This window comes from Aspergillus pseudoviridinutans, assembly GCF_018340605.1.
Source record: "Aspergillus pseudoviridinutans IFM 55266 DNA, scaffold_1, whole genome shotgun sequence".
NCBI lineage: Eukaryota > Fungi > Ascomycota > Eurotiomycetes > Eurotiales > Aspergillaceae > Aspergillus > Aspergillus pseudoviridinutans.
In genome coordinates this window covers 841,743-858,132 of record NW_025091281.1, presented here as the reverse complement: position 1 = coordinate 858,132, position 16,390 = coordinate 841,743, and the positions used below count along the sequence as shown (strand labels likewise).

Here is a 16,390-nt window from a genome sequence, read left to right as displayed (position 1 = left end):
ATGAACTTGTCTGGTCGCCTTCAATTACGTACTTCCACTTTTTGATCAAGGTAAACCCTTCTACCGCTTTGCCTTGCCTAAACCTATCCCTTTCTATCTCCTCAAGGTACCCCAATTGGTGACTTCGACGCGGAGCAAATCCGCTACTTACTTCCTCCATTGATGACCTCGTTATTTTTTCGTAAATATCACTAATATTTTTACAGGATATGGTAGTCGGCTATTCTTGACATTGACATCGGTATTATCCTCTGCTGGGTCTCTCGATACTACTACAAAAGTACACCGTCACAAAAAGCAAACGAGATCCACAGGAGCCCAATGTTCTGATAAGAGCAGTCTGTCAAAGCAACTAATAATCGATCCCGAGGTACTTCTGCCATCTCTTTTGAATTCCTTGTTCCCAAAGTCATTAAGGTAGTAGCTGAATCTATTTTGATCTTCTTTCGGTCGCGCTCTTCGCTCGCAAGACTTCTGATTGCTTCGGCAGACCACATTTCAGCCACCGTTCTTATATCTGACATGCTGCGCGCATTTCACATGAATCTTAGCCATTGTCCGTCCGCCATTCGGTATGCGCCTGGTGTTTTCAGACGCGTCATACTCTATTGCAATCTGTTTCCCAGTCTTCTGACATGCAGACCAGGTAATACTATGTTAGAATGTCGGCAAACTCATTTCTAGACAAACCACTTCTCAAAGTTAGTCGGCCGGTTGCCGCCTGCTCGAGATGCCGAACAGCGAAAATAAAATGCGATGGAAAACTTCCTGCCTGCTCCGCGTGCGAAAGAGTAGGGAAAGCGAGCACCTGCTCTGGTGCCAGTGACGAGTTTGCCAGAGGAAAAGAGAGAAGTTATGTAGCGTCCTTGGAAGGCTACTGTGAGCGACTTGAAAAACAGATTGCGAGCCTGCGGTATCGCAGGGAATCTTCATCAACGGATGAAATAGGACCTGTCCGGGAAAGCTCTATCACTACAGGTTCATCGCCGGATTGTATCGCTCAATCACATCGCAAAGAGGTTTCCGACATTGACGACCTCGTTGGAGATTTCGGCTTTTTGTCCGTTCATCTTCAATTGCCCTCATTGTTTCGCTGCTGACCAGCCGTTCTAGGTCCGTCAATGCCACCTCACGAGATTTCCACGGTATTACTTCGAGCACGTCTTTCGCCAATCTTCTACTATCACTGGCAATTGCCGAGCCGCTGCCGAAATTATCATCGCAGTTATTACCCTCACGCCATGAAATAACACCCCTTTTGCGTCATTATTTTGACAACCTATACACACAGCTGCCTTTCTTCGTCGAGACCAGTTTTTGGACGTCTGTCGATGCCGTATATCAGTCCGGTGGTCGTTTCGCCAAGCCATTTGATCATTGGATATTACGCCTTGTTTTAGCCATCTCGTCTGCGTCGACGTCGTATCAGCCTGGCGACGGAGATCATCAAAGGGCATTATCTTTGATTTCTGGGGCGCTGAAATACGCCGAAGAAGTTCTTCGCCCAGGATCCGTGGCTGGCATTCAGGGGATACTGTTGCTTGCCCAGTATTCCTTCTTTGATCCTAACCACTTTCGCAGTTGGTATCTTGTAGGCACGGCCGTCCGAGCAATGGTTGATCTTGGCTTGCATCAAGACCCTCCTTTGGAAGTATTGTCTACTCCTGATCGTTTAGATATTCGCCGGATTGTCTATCATTGCGTCTACTGCTTGGATAGGTTTGTGCCTCTAGATCATTCTGATACAACCTCAATTTCACTGATTTGGTTGAGAATAGGGGTGTAAGCACCGCGTTGGAGAGAGCACTCTCCTTCTCTGATGGGTCTGTCAATGTCGCTCTACCGTCAGTTACCACAGCACCTGGCTTTGCTGTAGCAGATGCGAGCGATGTCTTTTTGCACAGTGCGCAACCTGCTTGGCATATGGTCAAAATTCGGCAAATACTGTCCACTGCTTATCATAATAAGTACGAATACGAAAATGAGGCATCCCTCCCAAATGCGACCTCCACCTGGAGCCTGTGCTACAAAGCCCAGGAATGGCTCGAGAATGCTCCTCAGAACACTGCAGGGCCTTTCACTATTTTATATGCACTGGAGTCGCTTTACACGACTGTCATCATTCTGTCGCCCATGCATCGATTTGTCGGGACATCCGACTATTCGAAGGTTCTGTTGTTCGAGCGTTGCATGGATTACATCCGAAAACTTCACCAGATTTTGGAAACCCCGAGCTTAGTGCCATTGATGACATATCTTGACATTCAGCGAGCATACCAGGTCAGTAGCTGGTTTCTCGACCTCTTGGACCGACATTCAGAACTTGTCCTGAACCCCTCGGTGCCACCGCCTCCCAGCATCCCTTTTGAGACACCAGAACCACCCATGATCAACAATAAGGACCGCGTGAACTGTCACGCACGAGCGATCGTATGCCTGGATTATACCCAGGATCTCCTCCAGTACTGCCTTAGAAAATGGGGAATCGCAACTCTTCTTGACGCATTCCAGACAGTTTCAGCGTCTGCTCGAAAACGGCTCATGCAGTCACCCGCGATTTACATTCCAGGTGCAGGGCATTATGTGGCCGGACCACCCTTGCACCCATCTCCGGGTGGTGGATATCCTGGTTATGATCTTGGCCATTATGGTCTATGAACGAATCGAAGAGCTGGATATTAGTCCGCTAAATGAATGATCCTACCCATTGAGGTACTTCTTGTCGTCCTCCAGAGAAGGCTGTCGAGGACAAACATGGTAGCAGCTGAGTGCGAGTTAACCTGTGCTCATCTACTCTAAGCTGCAGAAATGCGCCTATTTTGGGAGTCTGTAAATATGTAGGCATCGAAATGCACGACCTTGAGACGATAGCTAGACTGTCTCAACAACCATTCCATATGGGACGAAGTGGAACATTCAACCGCTATCTTTTCTATTTGGTGCGCATATAATTAATTGCGATCTCTCCTATATGGTACTTACAGCTGCTTTCCCGTCCCCACTTTCTTTATCCAGGAAACTCGGCGGAAGAAATACCTGCAATTGGCCATAGTATTGGGCTGAATAAGTGGTGCCAGAGTTGCCAGAGGTGCCTCGTATACAGCGTCTGTAGACTGGACTCTGGACTGCTGAAGTGGTGGGAAGATCGACTCCTGACGTCAGACTGATGATCCACAAAAAGCTCCAGTACAACTTTGTCTGGACCTTGTCCAAGTCATAGCGGGAACGATTCCCAGCGCATCGAAACCTGCTCGGGATGGCAAATAGACCACGTAGCCCGTCTTATGGAGCTATGATTTCACATTGCTCGCTGCGAACTTACTCTCTTTGCCAACCTCAAAACTCTACACTAGATAATTCATGCTTTGTGGCCACGAAAAACGATGCTCAGTGCCAAGCCTTCTGGATTCAAGGTTACTGGGACAAACTACCAAGTGGGTACGCCCTACGCCAAGTCCCTGCTCCGTAGAAGAAATCGAGCCAACAAGAGCGCAGGGGCTTCGGTTTTTGTTTCTGCCTTGTGGGCTGTAACCCGTGGGCTGATGCAGATGGGGGATCAGCATTGATTGACTTTGGCTCTACCATGTGCATTTCCTTGTGTGAACATAAGATGAATCGTCAAGACTCAAAGGCTAGCTAGGTAGAGCTCAAGCTTTTCGTCATTCTCTGAACTTTATCGAGCAGGCGATAGCTAGTCCTTGTTCATCACCTAGTACAGATGAACTCTTGGCCCCTTTAGTTTAGTTGCCTCGTCCCATTGATTGACTGATTATCTTCAGCCAAGATCATGTATGAGCTCATATTCGTCGGAACTCATATGCACATGCTGAACCAAATTCCAAGACAAGAAAAGAACAATGCTTACAGACAGGTCCTCTCTTACGTATCGTTCATGCTCAGGAACCCAACCAGAAGCAAAGAGTAAGGTACCTAGGGTACCTAGGTAGTCGCTCCTCTACCCGGCCACCTCAGGTACTCCCTACCTTAGTAGCTTTAACCCTCAGCGCAAACAGATAACACACGACACAGTGACGTCAAGTATCCAGGGAAGGGTTGCACCCCCTATCAATAACGGTCATAATCGATGTCACCCACGAACAACTTTTCTCTCATCTTCCTTTTCCCCCTTGATCTGATATCAGTAGTCTAGAAACTATTTAAATAGGTCACCACAATCCACCCACTCCAAACACTTTTGGCCTCAATCACTCTTGATCCATAACTGTCCTGTCTTCCTCATCACTGATCTTCATACCTCAACTGAACACACATTCCTCTCGCCCTTCGCGTCTTCCATTCCGGTGATACCCCTGTGACGCGATCTTCGTTATCTGTTTCTCTTCTAGTTCACTTGATTCTATCTGTCTGTTATTCGTCTCTTTCCTTCCCCCAAAAAAAGTCTTAGCGGAGCTTATCTATCCCTTTCTCGAGTGACCATCGAGGTCTCTGTGGCAGCCATAATTTCTATCTCAACATTATCTGATTGTCATTGCTGGTCGCAAGCCGTCCATTAGCGGTGCGAACAAACCTCACCATGCCGTCTAGAACTGTCAATCGTCCTATGGACCCTAAGCAAAAGGAAAAGGTACGCATACCAATGCAACCCTACACTTCCAAAGAAGTGCTCTGACAGTGATATTGCTCCAGGACATCAACCAGAAGCTGCAGTTGTTCGGAATCTATCAAGGTAAGATTGGAGCACCTATCCTTCAGCAATTATTTCAGGCTAATTGACGGACCATACAGCTTTCAAAAACGGCAAGCTTCCATCGGTTAGTCCACGGATCATCCTCGCAAAATGCGTAAAGGCGCGTATGTCGTGCATAATACTGATAAAGTGTCTATAGAACAAACAATGTGATGTCGCCTTGAACAGTGCCATTACCTCCAAGGCCCTGTCGTCGCCTTCTAAAGAACTGTCCAGCGAGGGCCAGACCCTGGTTAAGGATCTCCGGGTGGTCATTGATGAAGCTAAGAAACTCTTTCTTAGCAAGAATGAGGGCCAGTTATTGCAAGACTTTATCTGGGAAGCTCAAAAGATTAGCGAAGCGCCGATACAGCCAAATGTTCCAGTGAGCAAAGAATCAGCCCAGCAGGACGTCGACAAGGCTATGGAAGGATTAAAAACCCTGGGTACTCTCCTGATCACAAACGGGGAGTTCAGAAAGCTCTGTAAGTGGACTCATTTGGAAGTCAGTGCCGAGGTAAGTAGCGTACTGACGCTTCACAGTGAACGATGCTATGATCATTGCTCGTGACATGGCTGGTGATATCTCGCAGCAAGCTGCCGACAGGGTTCGACCTTCACAAGAGCAGCTGTCCCAAGTCGACCAACCCGCTGAGGAGAATGTCTGGCACGAGAAGCCTGATATCCCCAAGAACCAGCTCAAGTCTCGCGTTCAGAAAAGCAAGGTAGGACCCTCTTCTGACAGCTTATGTGCTCGCATGCTCACTTCTCTCATAGGAGGAAGCTGGTGATGTAGCAAACACTGCAACACAATCTGCAACAGGTGGCCAGGATCCTGCCACTGCCAAGGATGTCGATGCCCAGGCTGGCGTCAGTTCGGCAGCCCAGAAGGCCAAAGAGAAGGTCCCAGAGGATGTCTCTGAAGAAGCGAAGAGTCGGGCCCAGGAGCTCAAGGAGCGGACTCGTAGCTACATGGAGCAGAAAATGCCTAAGGAGAGACGCGAGCAAGTTATCTGGCGATTGAAGAAGATGGTTATTGAAATCCAGGGTCATCCTGATTGTAAGTTCAATTCGGAGATCAGAAGCCTTGGATAGACGCTAACGTTGCGGCCTACAATAGACCAGCAAGCTGTTGGCACGCTCCTTTCTCTCGCTGAGAAGTACGGTCGCCACGGCAGAGACATTTCCCAACAAGGTGCTGGAACCACAAAGGAATTTCGTGGCAATGAGAAAGTCAGATCGATGGAAGCCAATCTCAAGGTGAGTGACCAGAAGAATAGCGCTGACGGCGAAGCTAATATTCTTGCCAGACTCTCATTGAACGATTTGCAAACAGCACGTCCTTGGATGATTTCTTCGATTCCCTCGACAAAATCTACCGTGATGCAGACAGGGACCCGGAACTTAGAGGCTGGTTCAAGAACATGGACACTTTCATCAGGTAAGTCCGGCCCGCCAAGGTGGACCTATACGGATAGCTCTGACTCGAGCAGGAAAGCATTGCAGGAACAAGGCTACATCATGCAGGAGGACTGCGACCGTGAATGGGACCGATTGTACGATCACGGTCGTTACCTGTTGCGCGACCGCTACAAGGACCATACCGATCGGATCCTTGATGAGATTAGATTCCTAGGCGATCAGTTCAATCAAGACCCTCAGAATCGAGCATTCCGCTCAGCTTTGGAGAAACTCTTCAATGACCTTGGTCGAGACGCTAGTGGCAATGTTGCTTTCAAGAAGCACCTGCTTAAGGATATCAGAGATGTCATCTTGCCTTCGGTCTTTGAGAACGTTCGCTATGTCCCTGTGCCTCGCATTGAGGTGTCCGATCCGATGGCCGACGTGGTGAGTCTGCTTCAAGAATCTGTCTTGAGAGTTCCATGTGACTAACATTGCAATGTTCACAGGTTGTTGAGAATCTCGTCATCGAGAGTGACAATCTGATGCCGAATGTCGTGGAATTTGGTAGTGATAATTATTTCCGCTGGGGTCGGAAGAGCATCAGTAACAAGAGAGACAACAAGGTTCGTCACGCGTTATGCAGTTATGTCCGTTGCTTAAACTAATTCCCTGCTCAGATCATGATCTCCGCATCGGGTATTCAAGCCGACCTAAGAGGTAGGTTCAATGTCAAAACATGACGGTTTTATGGATTTATGTTTTACTAACTCCTTGCTAGATGTCAGTTACTATATCAAGAAGAAGCAAGGATTCCCTTCAATCACAGACAAGGGTGTCATGGACATCTTCCTCGGTAACGAGGGCTTTGGTTTCAAGATCGCGGCCTCCACGGCCCATAAGGAGGACCGTCAGCACTTTGTCAAAGTGGACAAGGTGACGGTAAAGATCCACGATCTCGACATCAAGTTGAGGAAGTCCAAGCACAAGATTCTCTTTGCCATCTTCAAGCCTATGCTCTTCAACATTGTTCGACCTACACTGGAGAAGGTGCTTGAAAAGCAGATCCATGACGCCTTCGTCAAGGGTGATGCATTTGCCTTTGAAGTCAACCAAGAGGTTCAGCGTGCAAAGGAAGCTACCAAGGAGGATCCTGCAAATGCTCCTAACATCTACTCGCGCTACATGGACGCTGCCCGCGCGAAGCTGACCGAGAAGAAGCAAAAGGCTCAAGAAATTGCTCAGCGTGATACCAAGATCCAGACAGTCACTACTCTTCACGACTCGATGTTCCCCGACATCAAGCTCCCTGGAGTAGTCTCCACCAAGGCTACTGAATACACTGAGCTCGCACGCAAGGGAGAGCGCTGGGAATGCCCAATCTTCTCTATCGGCAGCGCTTCTGAGTCCAAGGACATCCCCAAGCTCGCGTCCATCCAACGCAAGCCTCACCAGACGGCCGAGGGCCGGCTGAGAGAGAGAACTGATGGCCGACCCACCGAGGGAGCCAATGGTCGAGCAACCCAAGGTGGTCAGGTCGGCGCTGATGGATATCCAAAGACTGGAGTTCCCTCGCGTGGATTCGCAGATGAGATGGACAACGCCTTCAGCAACGGGACCACCAACGGCCACACCAACGGTCATCAGAATGGGGCCGCTGCGAAGGTCCCTGCTGAGGTGCTTACCGTCCGAGGCACCCCCGAGGCCTTCAACCCACAGACCGCTTAAAGGTAACATTAGCTATGAGGACAAATGCCTGCCCACTCCCTTCAATATTTCCTTTGTTTCTGACTGATGACGCATGTACTGGCTTTGAGATATCATGTTTTCGCTTTTTGTTTTATGCTTGCAGTATCTGTGTATGATGTCTTGTGGCTGTCACGCTATGATCTGTATGACTAGTTTCGAGTACGTAATCTCTAATTCTGTCTCGTTTTTGTCATCCCTTGATATTCCGTAAGTCGGTAGAGTCATTCAGCCATTCTCATCAGTAATCCAATCTAGCTATTATATTCTGTTACATCTGTTCAAAGTACTTTTCCCATCCGAGTTCCTGCATCTTGGTCCCCTTCAGCTCCATGTTCTCGTATCTAGCCTGCTCGGCATACGCCTCCACCTTACGCTGGATAGTAGGGTCGAATGCGCCAAGGATACGAGCCGCCAGGAGGGCAGCGTTGATGCTATTGTTGATTCCTACCGTCGCGACGGGGACACCTGTACGGATGACCGATTAGCGGGCCTTCCACGGGAACAAGAGAGAGGATGAAAGGAAGATGACGACATACCTCTAGGCATCTGGACGATGCTGTACAAGCTGTCCACACCGTCCAGCGAGCTACCCTTGACCGGTACACCGATTACGGGCAGGACGGTGTAAGCGGCAGCCATCCCGGGGAGATGGGCGGCGCCGCCCGCAGCGGCGATAATGACCTTGATGCCGCGCGCCGCGGCGCTGGCCGAATACTCGGCCATGAATGTTGGGGTGCGGTGGGCGGAGGTGATGTCGACGGCGGGCTCGATGCCGAAGTAATCGCGGAGGAGCTTCAGGCCCGGAACGAGGGTCTTGAGGTCGCTGTCGGAGCCCATAATCACGGCGACGGAGGGGGCGGGCTTCGACGGGCCGGACTTGGCGGGCTGCGTCTTGATGTCGCTGCGCTTGGAGCGGATCTCGTCGACAACATCGATGAGGGGCTGGATGTATTTCTCGGCTTCGTGCATCGTGGGCGCGGTGACGGTGACGTGGCCCATTTTGCGGCCGGGTTTGGCAGCGCCCTTGCTGTAGAGGTGGATGCTGGCGTTGGGGATGGAGAGAGCGGCCTCGGCGGCTTTGAGGTGGGTGTCTGGGGCGGCGCCGCCAATGATGTTGAGCATGATGGACGGTTGGCGGATTTCGAGGCTCTGTCGGGGAATGGGGAGATCGAGGATGGCGCGGAGGTGGGCGTCAAACTGGGACAGGGCGCATCCTTCAATCGTGTAGTGGCCCGAATTGTGGATGCGGCTGGCAATTTCGCACAGCATGATGCTGTCGTCTTCGAGAAGGAACATCTCCACACCGAACGCACCCTTGCCGTCAAAGGCTGCGACTGCCTTGCGGGCTAGCTCCTGAGCTTTCTGGTTGATGGCGTCGGAGACGTTGCGGGCAGGTGCGTAGACGAGCTTGCATATCGAATCTTCCTGTACTGTCTCGACTGTGGGGTATGAGAGGACCTCGTCCTTAGTCTTCACGACCATTACGGCCAATTCCTATGAGCGTTGGTATTAGGTCCGAAGTCACGTATGAAGTGAATAAAAGACCAACCATCTTGAAGTAGGCCCACTTCTCAGCGTACAATGGCCGGTCCTTGAGCGCTTCAAGGGCTTCTGGGATATCGTCCTTGGAATTGACACGGAAGTTTCCTGGCGTCCATTGTCAGCCACAAGAACATATTATATAGCCTTTACCATCCTGTTCTTAATCACTAACCACGTCCGTCGTAGGCCATCGTCTTCGACTTAAGCATCAAGGGATACCCAAGCTGCTCGCCGATTTTGGCGAGTTCAGCCGGTGTGTTCTCAAGCAGCTCCCGGTGCTCCGCCATTGGTATGCCATATTTCCGCAGGTGTTCCTTCTGGTTGAATTTGTTCTGGATTGTTCGGATCGCTTGCCAGCTGGGCTCAATCTTGACCTCCGAGGAGATCTCCTCAAGAGCGTAGGTATCGACATGCTCGATCTCGGCCGTCACAACGTCGCAGGTCTTCGCTAATTTCCGCACAGCTTCACGCTCCTTGAATGAGCCAGTCACATGGCCGTCATGGGCACTGATTTGCTTCGCAGGCGAGTTATCTGCGTCCAGAACATTGACTTGGATGTTAAGTCGGTTCGCCGACTCAACGAGCATTCGGCCCAGTTGACCTCCACCGAGGACTCCCACCTTTGGAGAGTTCCACATTTTGCACAGACTGATGATGGAGGCTAGGAAATTAGAATTGGTCCGTTTCAAAGGTCATTCACTGACCACAGTGCTTGCAACGTCTGGGGAGAGTGAAACAAGGCCCCTCCGTGTGCCCGCCGTGGGGAACTTCGTGACTCCATCGAAAAATTGGCCCGATAACCGGCACGTGATGCTCCGATAAGCGATTACTGCAGCCAATCACCAGCTTTGACTGCCGGGAGAGCCGCTCCGCACGCGTATAGCATTCCATTGCATTTATTAACCTAGAGCAAAGCAATTTGCGTCTGCGGACTACCTCGACAACAGAGTGACGAGAAGGAAGCGTGGGGTTAAAATGTCACTAGGTAAGCTGCTTAGAGCGTCTCTCATAAAATGAACATCTGCCCATGAGCGCGCTTTGTGTTCGTGTCTTTTATCCCTGGCAACAAAGCTTGGGAATGCCATCATGAGCTGCTAGAGCAATTTTGTGCTGACTTGTTGCAATTATAGATGAAGAAAGCTTAGAGACCGTCGCCAATGGCGGCCCAATGGACTAGTATGGGCAACGATCTATCAATCTATATATATCGTGATCGAATACTAACAACCCGTCTAGCGACAAATGGCCCAATATGATCGAGCCTCTCCTCGAGCGATTAGAACATGTGCGCAGGGTCTACTCATCCTTCTATCCACTTTGCACGAGGGCTGACAGATAAGTAGAATGTACACAATGCGTTTCCCATGCCCAAATTCCACGCCGAAACACAGTCACCAGCCGCTCAGCAACGGCCATCTTCCTACCCTCCCGCCTCGTACTCGCAAGAACCCAACTCAGTGCCACCGAGCAGCAACAAAGAGAATACTCCTCCAACAGAGTTAGAGCATCCCTCACAGTCGACAGTACCCGCATCAGCTGCCACACCGCCTCCATCGGGCGAGCGAGTTCCTGACTCCAAACCACAGTCATTCGTTGATTCCTCAACCGATACCGTCCCCCCACCGCTTATGTTATTGCTGGATTCCATCAAATCGACATTAAAGACATTTTTTTCGTCGAAGCCTCCGCACACCATACAGAGACTGGCAGAACTAGTTCTCCGACCTAATGCACACTATCGAACCCTCCCTGCGTACCTGCGAGCCGTCGACCGAGTCGTTTGCGTCACAAGTACCGCTGATATATTTCCACTTCAAACAGAAACCAGCGCAGGTCAGGCCAATGGCGTCTTGAACGGAGGAGGGCATAGTTTCATATTTCCAGATCATGCCCCAGGAAGCGATGAGTCGCTGGGTGGAGCCCTGCTCACGCCGATCCCTTGGTTGACTGGCGCATCTTCCCCCGGCAACGACGGTGGAGCTACACTCAGTGAAGGTAACGCTCTCACTTACTCGTCTCCATACATTCCATATTGACAGTCGTTCCTCGTAGGTCTAGTTTCTGGTGACTCATTATCATTGGTCGCGCAAGCACCACACTCAGAGCAGGTTCAGAGCGACACCGCTTCGGAACCGACAGCACAAGGCCAATCTTCAGAAATGACAGCGCAAAACGAGACTATGGGTGGCACTAGCCCCCCGCCAGCCGATTCGTCCGAGGAGATCCCCCACGCTCGTGGGCCGCCGATCCTAGGAGTAGAGGATATGGGCCTGCAGGACGGCAAGGGAGTCCAGATGACTCTGGCACAGGACGCAAACGCGCTTGCTACTCAGTCGCCAGCACAGGCCGAACAACCTAGTTCCACTGCTGAGGAACAAACGGAGAACCGAGAGCCGGCGTCTCGGGCTAATGCAGACAGCGACGGGGATATCCAGCTTGACGATGCGAAAGAGGCGGGGGAATCGGCTCCTGCCGCAACAGCAACAGCGGCGGCGGCAGAAGCTACTGAAACTCCCCAGGCGACAGAGGACAAGGATGTTTAGACGCTGTTTGCCTTGGTTGTGTTTCTTGGGCTTGCATTGTTTCATATAATGATGATCAGGAAATCTATGAGCGACAGTCTACAGGTCATATATTGACTATTGGCCTTCAATGATGAATGATATGAAGCGACTCGACTACCTACGTGTGACTACAGGACTATTCCATGGATTCAAGTACTGCTGCTTCGTATCTTTTGGATTTTTGCATTATACTAGGGATGCAGTCGTAAAGATTACGTATCAATGAACATCTGTAAAACCCCCCGAAAACCACATATCTATCCCATTCATTAATAGGCGTAAGAAGAAACATCCAACCAGGTACTTCATAAGCCGAATCCTAGCTATGAACAATGCACGTGAGACGAACCACGGAAAAACATGCAAGCAGGGGAACAGAGGTGATTAACCGACAGGCTCTACCGCCTGTAGCGGGACATAGCCGTCGTTGGTGTCTACTATTCTCGAACTCCGTCCGGTAACAGTCGACCAGACTCTCGCGCCTGTCCGCCTGGCCCAACCCAACAGGCCTGTACGACTGCCGGGACCAGAGACAGAGAGAGCAGCCGCCCACAAGCTTTTCCGGGAGGCGTGGGAGCTAGCGCCGAGCTGGGCTTCCTTCTCCAGCTTCTCGGCGTCCATCCATCTTGGACGTTTCCAGAAGTTCAGGAGCAGGCTGCTGACGACGACGGAGACGCTTGATGCTGCCATTGCCGCGCCTGAGGCCATGGGCGGAAGCATGAAGCCGCCAAAGGGCAGGAAGAGACCCATGGCGAATGGAAGGCCGATGACGTTGTAGAGGCAGGCCCACATGAGATTGAGCTTGATGCGTCTGAAGACTGCGCGGGAGAGCGACAGACTGGCGGGGACGGATAGGAGATCATCTGGCCGCATGAGCACGATGTCGGCGGCTTCCATGGCGACKTCGGTTCCCGAAGCCAGAGCGATCCCGATTGATGCGGTTGCCAGCGCCGGGGAATCATTGATTCCATCGCCTACCATGGCGACGCGGTCACCGGATTCTTGCATCGAAGCGATTATGGATTGTTTGTCGGACGGGGAGGCAGAGGCGTGAACGGACTCAGAGGGTATACCAACAGCCGAAGCGAGGGACAAGGCAGCAGACAGGGTATCTCCAGTGACGAGCGAACTTTTGAGCCCCATGCGATGCAAGGCAGCGATCGTAGCCACGGCAGTCGATTTCACAGTGTCGCGGAGGAAGATGGTTCCGGAGAACTGGTGATCGATGGCCACATGAATCTGCGTGATGCCAGCGGTAGGCTTCGCGCTGCCGCTGGGCTGATCTTCAGCTTCAACAGTTTCAGGAATCGATACACCCTGAGACTGCAAGAAAGCGGCGTTGCCAATCACAACACGATACCTTGTCCGTTCTCCATTGAACGCGGGCTCAATCAATGCAGATATTCCCTTACCAACATGGGCATTGAAGTCACCCAAGCTGCCTGGTAGTCCGTCGCCCTCGAAGTGGCCTGATTCCGCCTTTGCTGCTGAGAAGATGGCCTTGCCGATAGGGTGCTCACTGTTCATCTCCGCGAGACCCACGATCAACCACCAAAGTCGATGACGCCCTTCATTGGAGGCCCACTGGCGTTCAATTCTGGCCTCTGCAACAGTCATCTTCCCCGTAGTCAGGGTGCCAGTCTTGTCAAAGACAACGTGGTTGATTTTAGTCGCGCCTTCAAGCACAGCACCACCCTTGACTAGAATGCCCTGCTGCGCACCAACGCCAGTACCAACCATGACGGCTGTTGGAGTGCTGAGGCCCAATGCACACGGACAAGCAAAGACGATGACAGAGATGCACAGCTTCAGGCAAACCATGACTTTTCCGCCACTGCCTTCGGCAACGAAGATCTTCGGCGGATGGGACAAAACGTGGCTAACGAACATCCAACCAAAGAACGTGATGAGACCGAGACTGACGATGGCCGGAACGAAGTAGCCAGCGACGATATCCGCCACCCGCTGGATAGAAGCCCGGCTTGTCTGCGCGTCCTGAACCAATTTCACAATCTGGCTGAGCTGAGTGTCCTTGCCGGTTCGGGTGACCTTGAAGTCAATCGAACTAGTGCCGTTCACAGTTCCAGCAATGACGGTACTGCCCTTCTTTTTACGAATGGGTAGCGCTTCACCAGTGATCATGCTCTCGTCCACGTAACCTTCGCCTCGAATGACAACTCCGTCTGCAGAAACTTTGTCTCCGGGGTGAAGGACAACTATGTCGCCTATTTCAACGAGCTCAGTTGGGATCACTCTGTGACCCGGACCAGATCTTTCTGCGCTTGATGATGCCGGCTTCTTCTCCTCGGGGTAAACTTTGGCGGTTTCCCATTCCTCGGCGAGCTTCTCAGCGGCAATGGGATCATCATAAATCGTCGTCGTAGACGGGGCCAGGCACATGAGTCGCGAGAGAGCGGCTGACGTTTGACCTTTAGCCCGATTCTCTAGCCACCTTCCGAGTGTAATGAAGGTGATGAGCATGGTGCTGGTATCGAACACGGTGCTGGGCCGTTTGTCGGCCATTGAGAACATGGCCACGAGCATGATGAAGACACTGTAGAAGAAAGCCGTAGATGTGCCCAGCATGACAAGAACATCCATAGTCGGTGAGCGATGCTTGAGTGATTTGTAGCTGCTCACGTAGAATCGCTTTCCAATACCGAACTGTACAGGGATGGTGAGCAACAAACATAGCACGTCTCCGAGGTACACGCCTGCGCATAATGGGAGCTTGCCGAAGTCGAGCATCGGTAGATACATGGGAAGCAACATGTTGAGGACAAAGACGGGCACCGCGAATGAGAGAGAGAATAAGAACGCACGTCGCCACTCTTGGACCTCCTTGGTTTTGGAAAGAGATTCCAGTTGGGCGTTGGTGTCGTCCGACTCAGACAGCAAGGCGTTGTAGCCGGCAGCCTCAATCGCCTCGACAATGGTACGAATCCCAATTTTCGCGGAATCATACGAAACTGCAAGCTTGTATGTGCCCATATTGATGGACGCCGAGTAGACCCCCGGTCTCCGGAGAAGGGAGTCTTCTAGGACATTCGCCGCGACTACATCGCGCAAGCCGTGTAAACTCAGGGTTACGCTGTTCATAGAGCTAGAGGTAGACAGTTTAGGCTCTGAAGAAATGATAACTGCATCAAAACCCGCATCTTCGATAATTGTGGTGATTTGTTGGGCTGAGAGAACAGCAGGGTCATGGACGATGATAGCGCGCTCAGCAAGTAGGCTAATGTTGAACTGAACCACACCATCAACACCATCGAAGGCACTCTGGACGCTGGATGTACAAGCGCCGCATGTCATGCCATCTATAGAGACGGTTGTGGTCATGAGGCGAGGTTTAGCGTCCGCATCTTCCCGCGAACCACGAGGACCGTCCTGCGGCGTTGAGGTTTCCAGCACCGTCGCGCCGAAGCCACGATCCTCGATAATGTCCGCGAGCTGTTCAGGCGTGATCACAGAAGCATCGTGCTCCACCACTGCCCGTTCTGATAGCAATGAGACGTTGATCGATTTGACGCCTTTGACTTCTTTGAGTCCTCCTTCCACAGCAGACGTACAGGCACCACACGTCATCCCTTCCACCGCCAACGTCGTGGTCGAGAATCGCGGCGTCGGATCCTGCGCATCTCTGGGGATATCGGCTTGTATCGACGGGCCGTCAGTGGAGATGATCTCAGCATCAAAACCAGAGTCTTCGATTTTTTCGGCTATTGTTTCCGCAGGGATTATGGTCGGATCATGATGAACGACGGCTCGGCCCATCATCAAGCTAACTGACACCTCTCCTACACCTTCCAGACCCTTGAAGGCGCCTTCAACAGCAGAAGTACATGCCCCGCATGTCATTCCATCCACCTTGACTGTTGTGGTCGCCATATGCGCCGGGGATCTGACAGCGGAGCCACTATCGTGGGCGCGTACAAGATCGGAGGCCGCCATCGCGCGGGGTTTGACTTAAAGCTACGCAACGGAAGCTTGTACTGCAGCGTGTTACCGCATGAGGGTCGGTTATGGAAAAGAGACCACAGAGTTATGAAAAGAGAGACCAGGTGCCGGCGCCTACTGCGAGCTGGGTTGACGTCAAAGATAAATAGCGGAGAAAAGACCAACGAACGGAGCACAGGGACGGATGTGGTCGGAAGCCCGATAAGGGCATATCATTTCATCCCTTCCTTCTTCGATATTATTTCTTGAGGGCAACTGAAAGAAACAGCCGGAAAGTCTTGGCTAGAGGTCCATAATCCATAAAGAGTTAAAACACAATCAATCAGCGGCAATGGTTGTGGTTTGGGCCGTTTGGCGCTATTATTAATGTTAATCTAATCAGCCTGTACTATTCCTAGTTCCTCTTGATCGCCCTCTCGGGTAAATCACAGGGTCACCGAGCAGGCGCTTCTTGCACAAAGTACCGAGTACATATCTCGATACTACTATG

General features: G+C 51.4%; 5 protein-coding genes across 5 annotated transcripts; 3 read left to right on the top strand and 2 right to left on the bottom strand.

Moving 5' to 3' along the window:
- Positions 1 to 662: 662 nt before the first annotated feature.
- Asppvi_000320 (Zn(II)2Cys6 transcription factor) lies at positions 663 to 2,658 on the top strand (the record flags this gene model as incomplete). Its single annotated transcript, XM_043296629.1, has 3 exons — positions 663 to 1,060; positions 1,114 to 1,719; positions 1,779 to 2,658. The coding sequence occupies 3 exons, from the start codon at positions 663 to 665 to the stop codon at positions 2,656 to 2,658; spliced, it is 1,884 nt and encodes a 627-aa protein (XP_043152564.1).
- Positions 2,659 to 4,534: 1,876 nt separating this feature from the next.
- On the top strand, positions 4,535 to 7,816 carry Asppvi_000319 (uncharacterized protein; the record flags this gene model as incomplete). The annotated part of the gene is made up of 12 exons (XM_043296628.1): positions 4,535 to 4,585; positions 4,648 to 4,687; positions 4,747 to 4,772; positions 4,848 to 5,172; positions 5,231 to 5,412; positions 5,465 to 5,747; positions 5,808 to 5,947; positions 5,998 to 6,128; positions 6,181 to 6,535; positions 6,598 to 6,714; positions 6,769 to 6,808; positions 6,870 to 7,816. The coding sequence occupies 12 exons, from the start codon at positions 4,535 to 4,537 to the stop codon at positions 7,814 to 7,816; spliced, it is 2,637 nt and encodes an 878-aa protein (XP_043152563.1).
- A 289-nt stretch (positions 7,817 to 8,105) lies between these two features.
- On the bottom strand, positions 8,106 to 10,017 carry Asppvi_000318 (phosphoribosylaminoimidazole carboxylase ADE2; the record flags this gene model as incomplete). The annotated part of the gene is made up of 4 exons (XM_043296627.1): positions 8,106 to 8,302; positions 8,374 to 9,331; positions 9,387 to 9,484; positions 9,552 to 10,017. The coding sequence occupies 4 exons, from the start codon at positions 10,015 to 10,017 to the stop codon at positions 8,106 to 8,108; spliced, it is 1,719 nt and encodes a 572-aa protein (XP_043152562.1).
- Positions 10,018 to 10,631: 614 nt separating this feature from the next.
- Positions 10,632 to 11,922, top strand: Asppvi_000317 (uncharacterized protein; the record flags this gene model as incomplete). Its single annotated transcript, XM_043296626.1, has 3 exons — positions 10,632 to 10,664; positions 10,723 to 11,374; positions 11,432 to 11,922. The coding sequence occupies 3 exons, from the start codon at positions 10,632 to 10,634 to the stop codon at positions 11,920 to 11,922; spliced, it is 1,176 nt and encodes a 391-aa protein (XP_043152561.1).
- Positions 11,923 to 12,327: 405 nt separating this feature from the next.
- ctpA (Cu(2+)-transporting P-type ATPase CCC2) lies at positions 12,328 to 15,894 on the bottom strand (the record flags this gene model as incomplete). The annotated part of the gene is made up of 1 exon (XM_043296625.1): positions 12,328 to 15,894. One exon carries the CDS (start codon positions 15,892 to 15,894, stop codon positions 12,328 to 12,330), a length of 3,567 nt encoding a protein of 1,188 aa, XP_043152560.1.
- Positions 15,895 to 16,390: the final 496 nt, after the last annotated feature.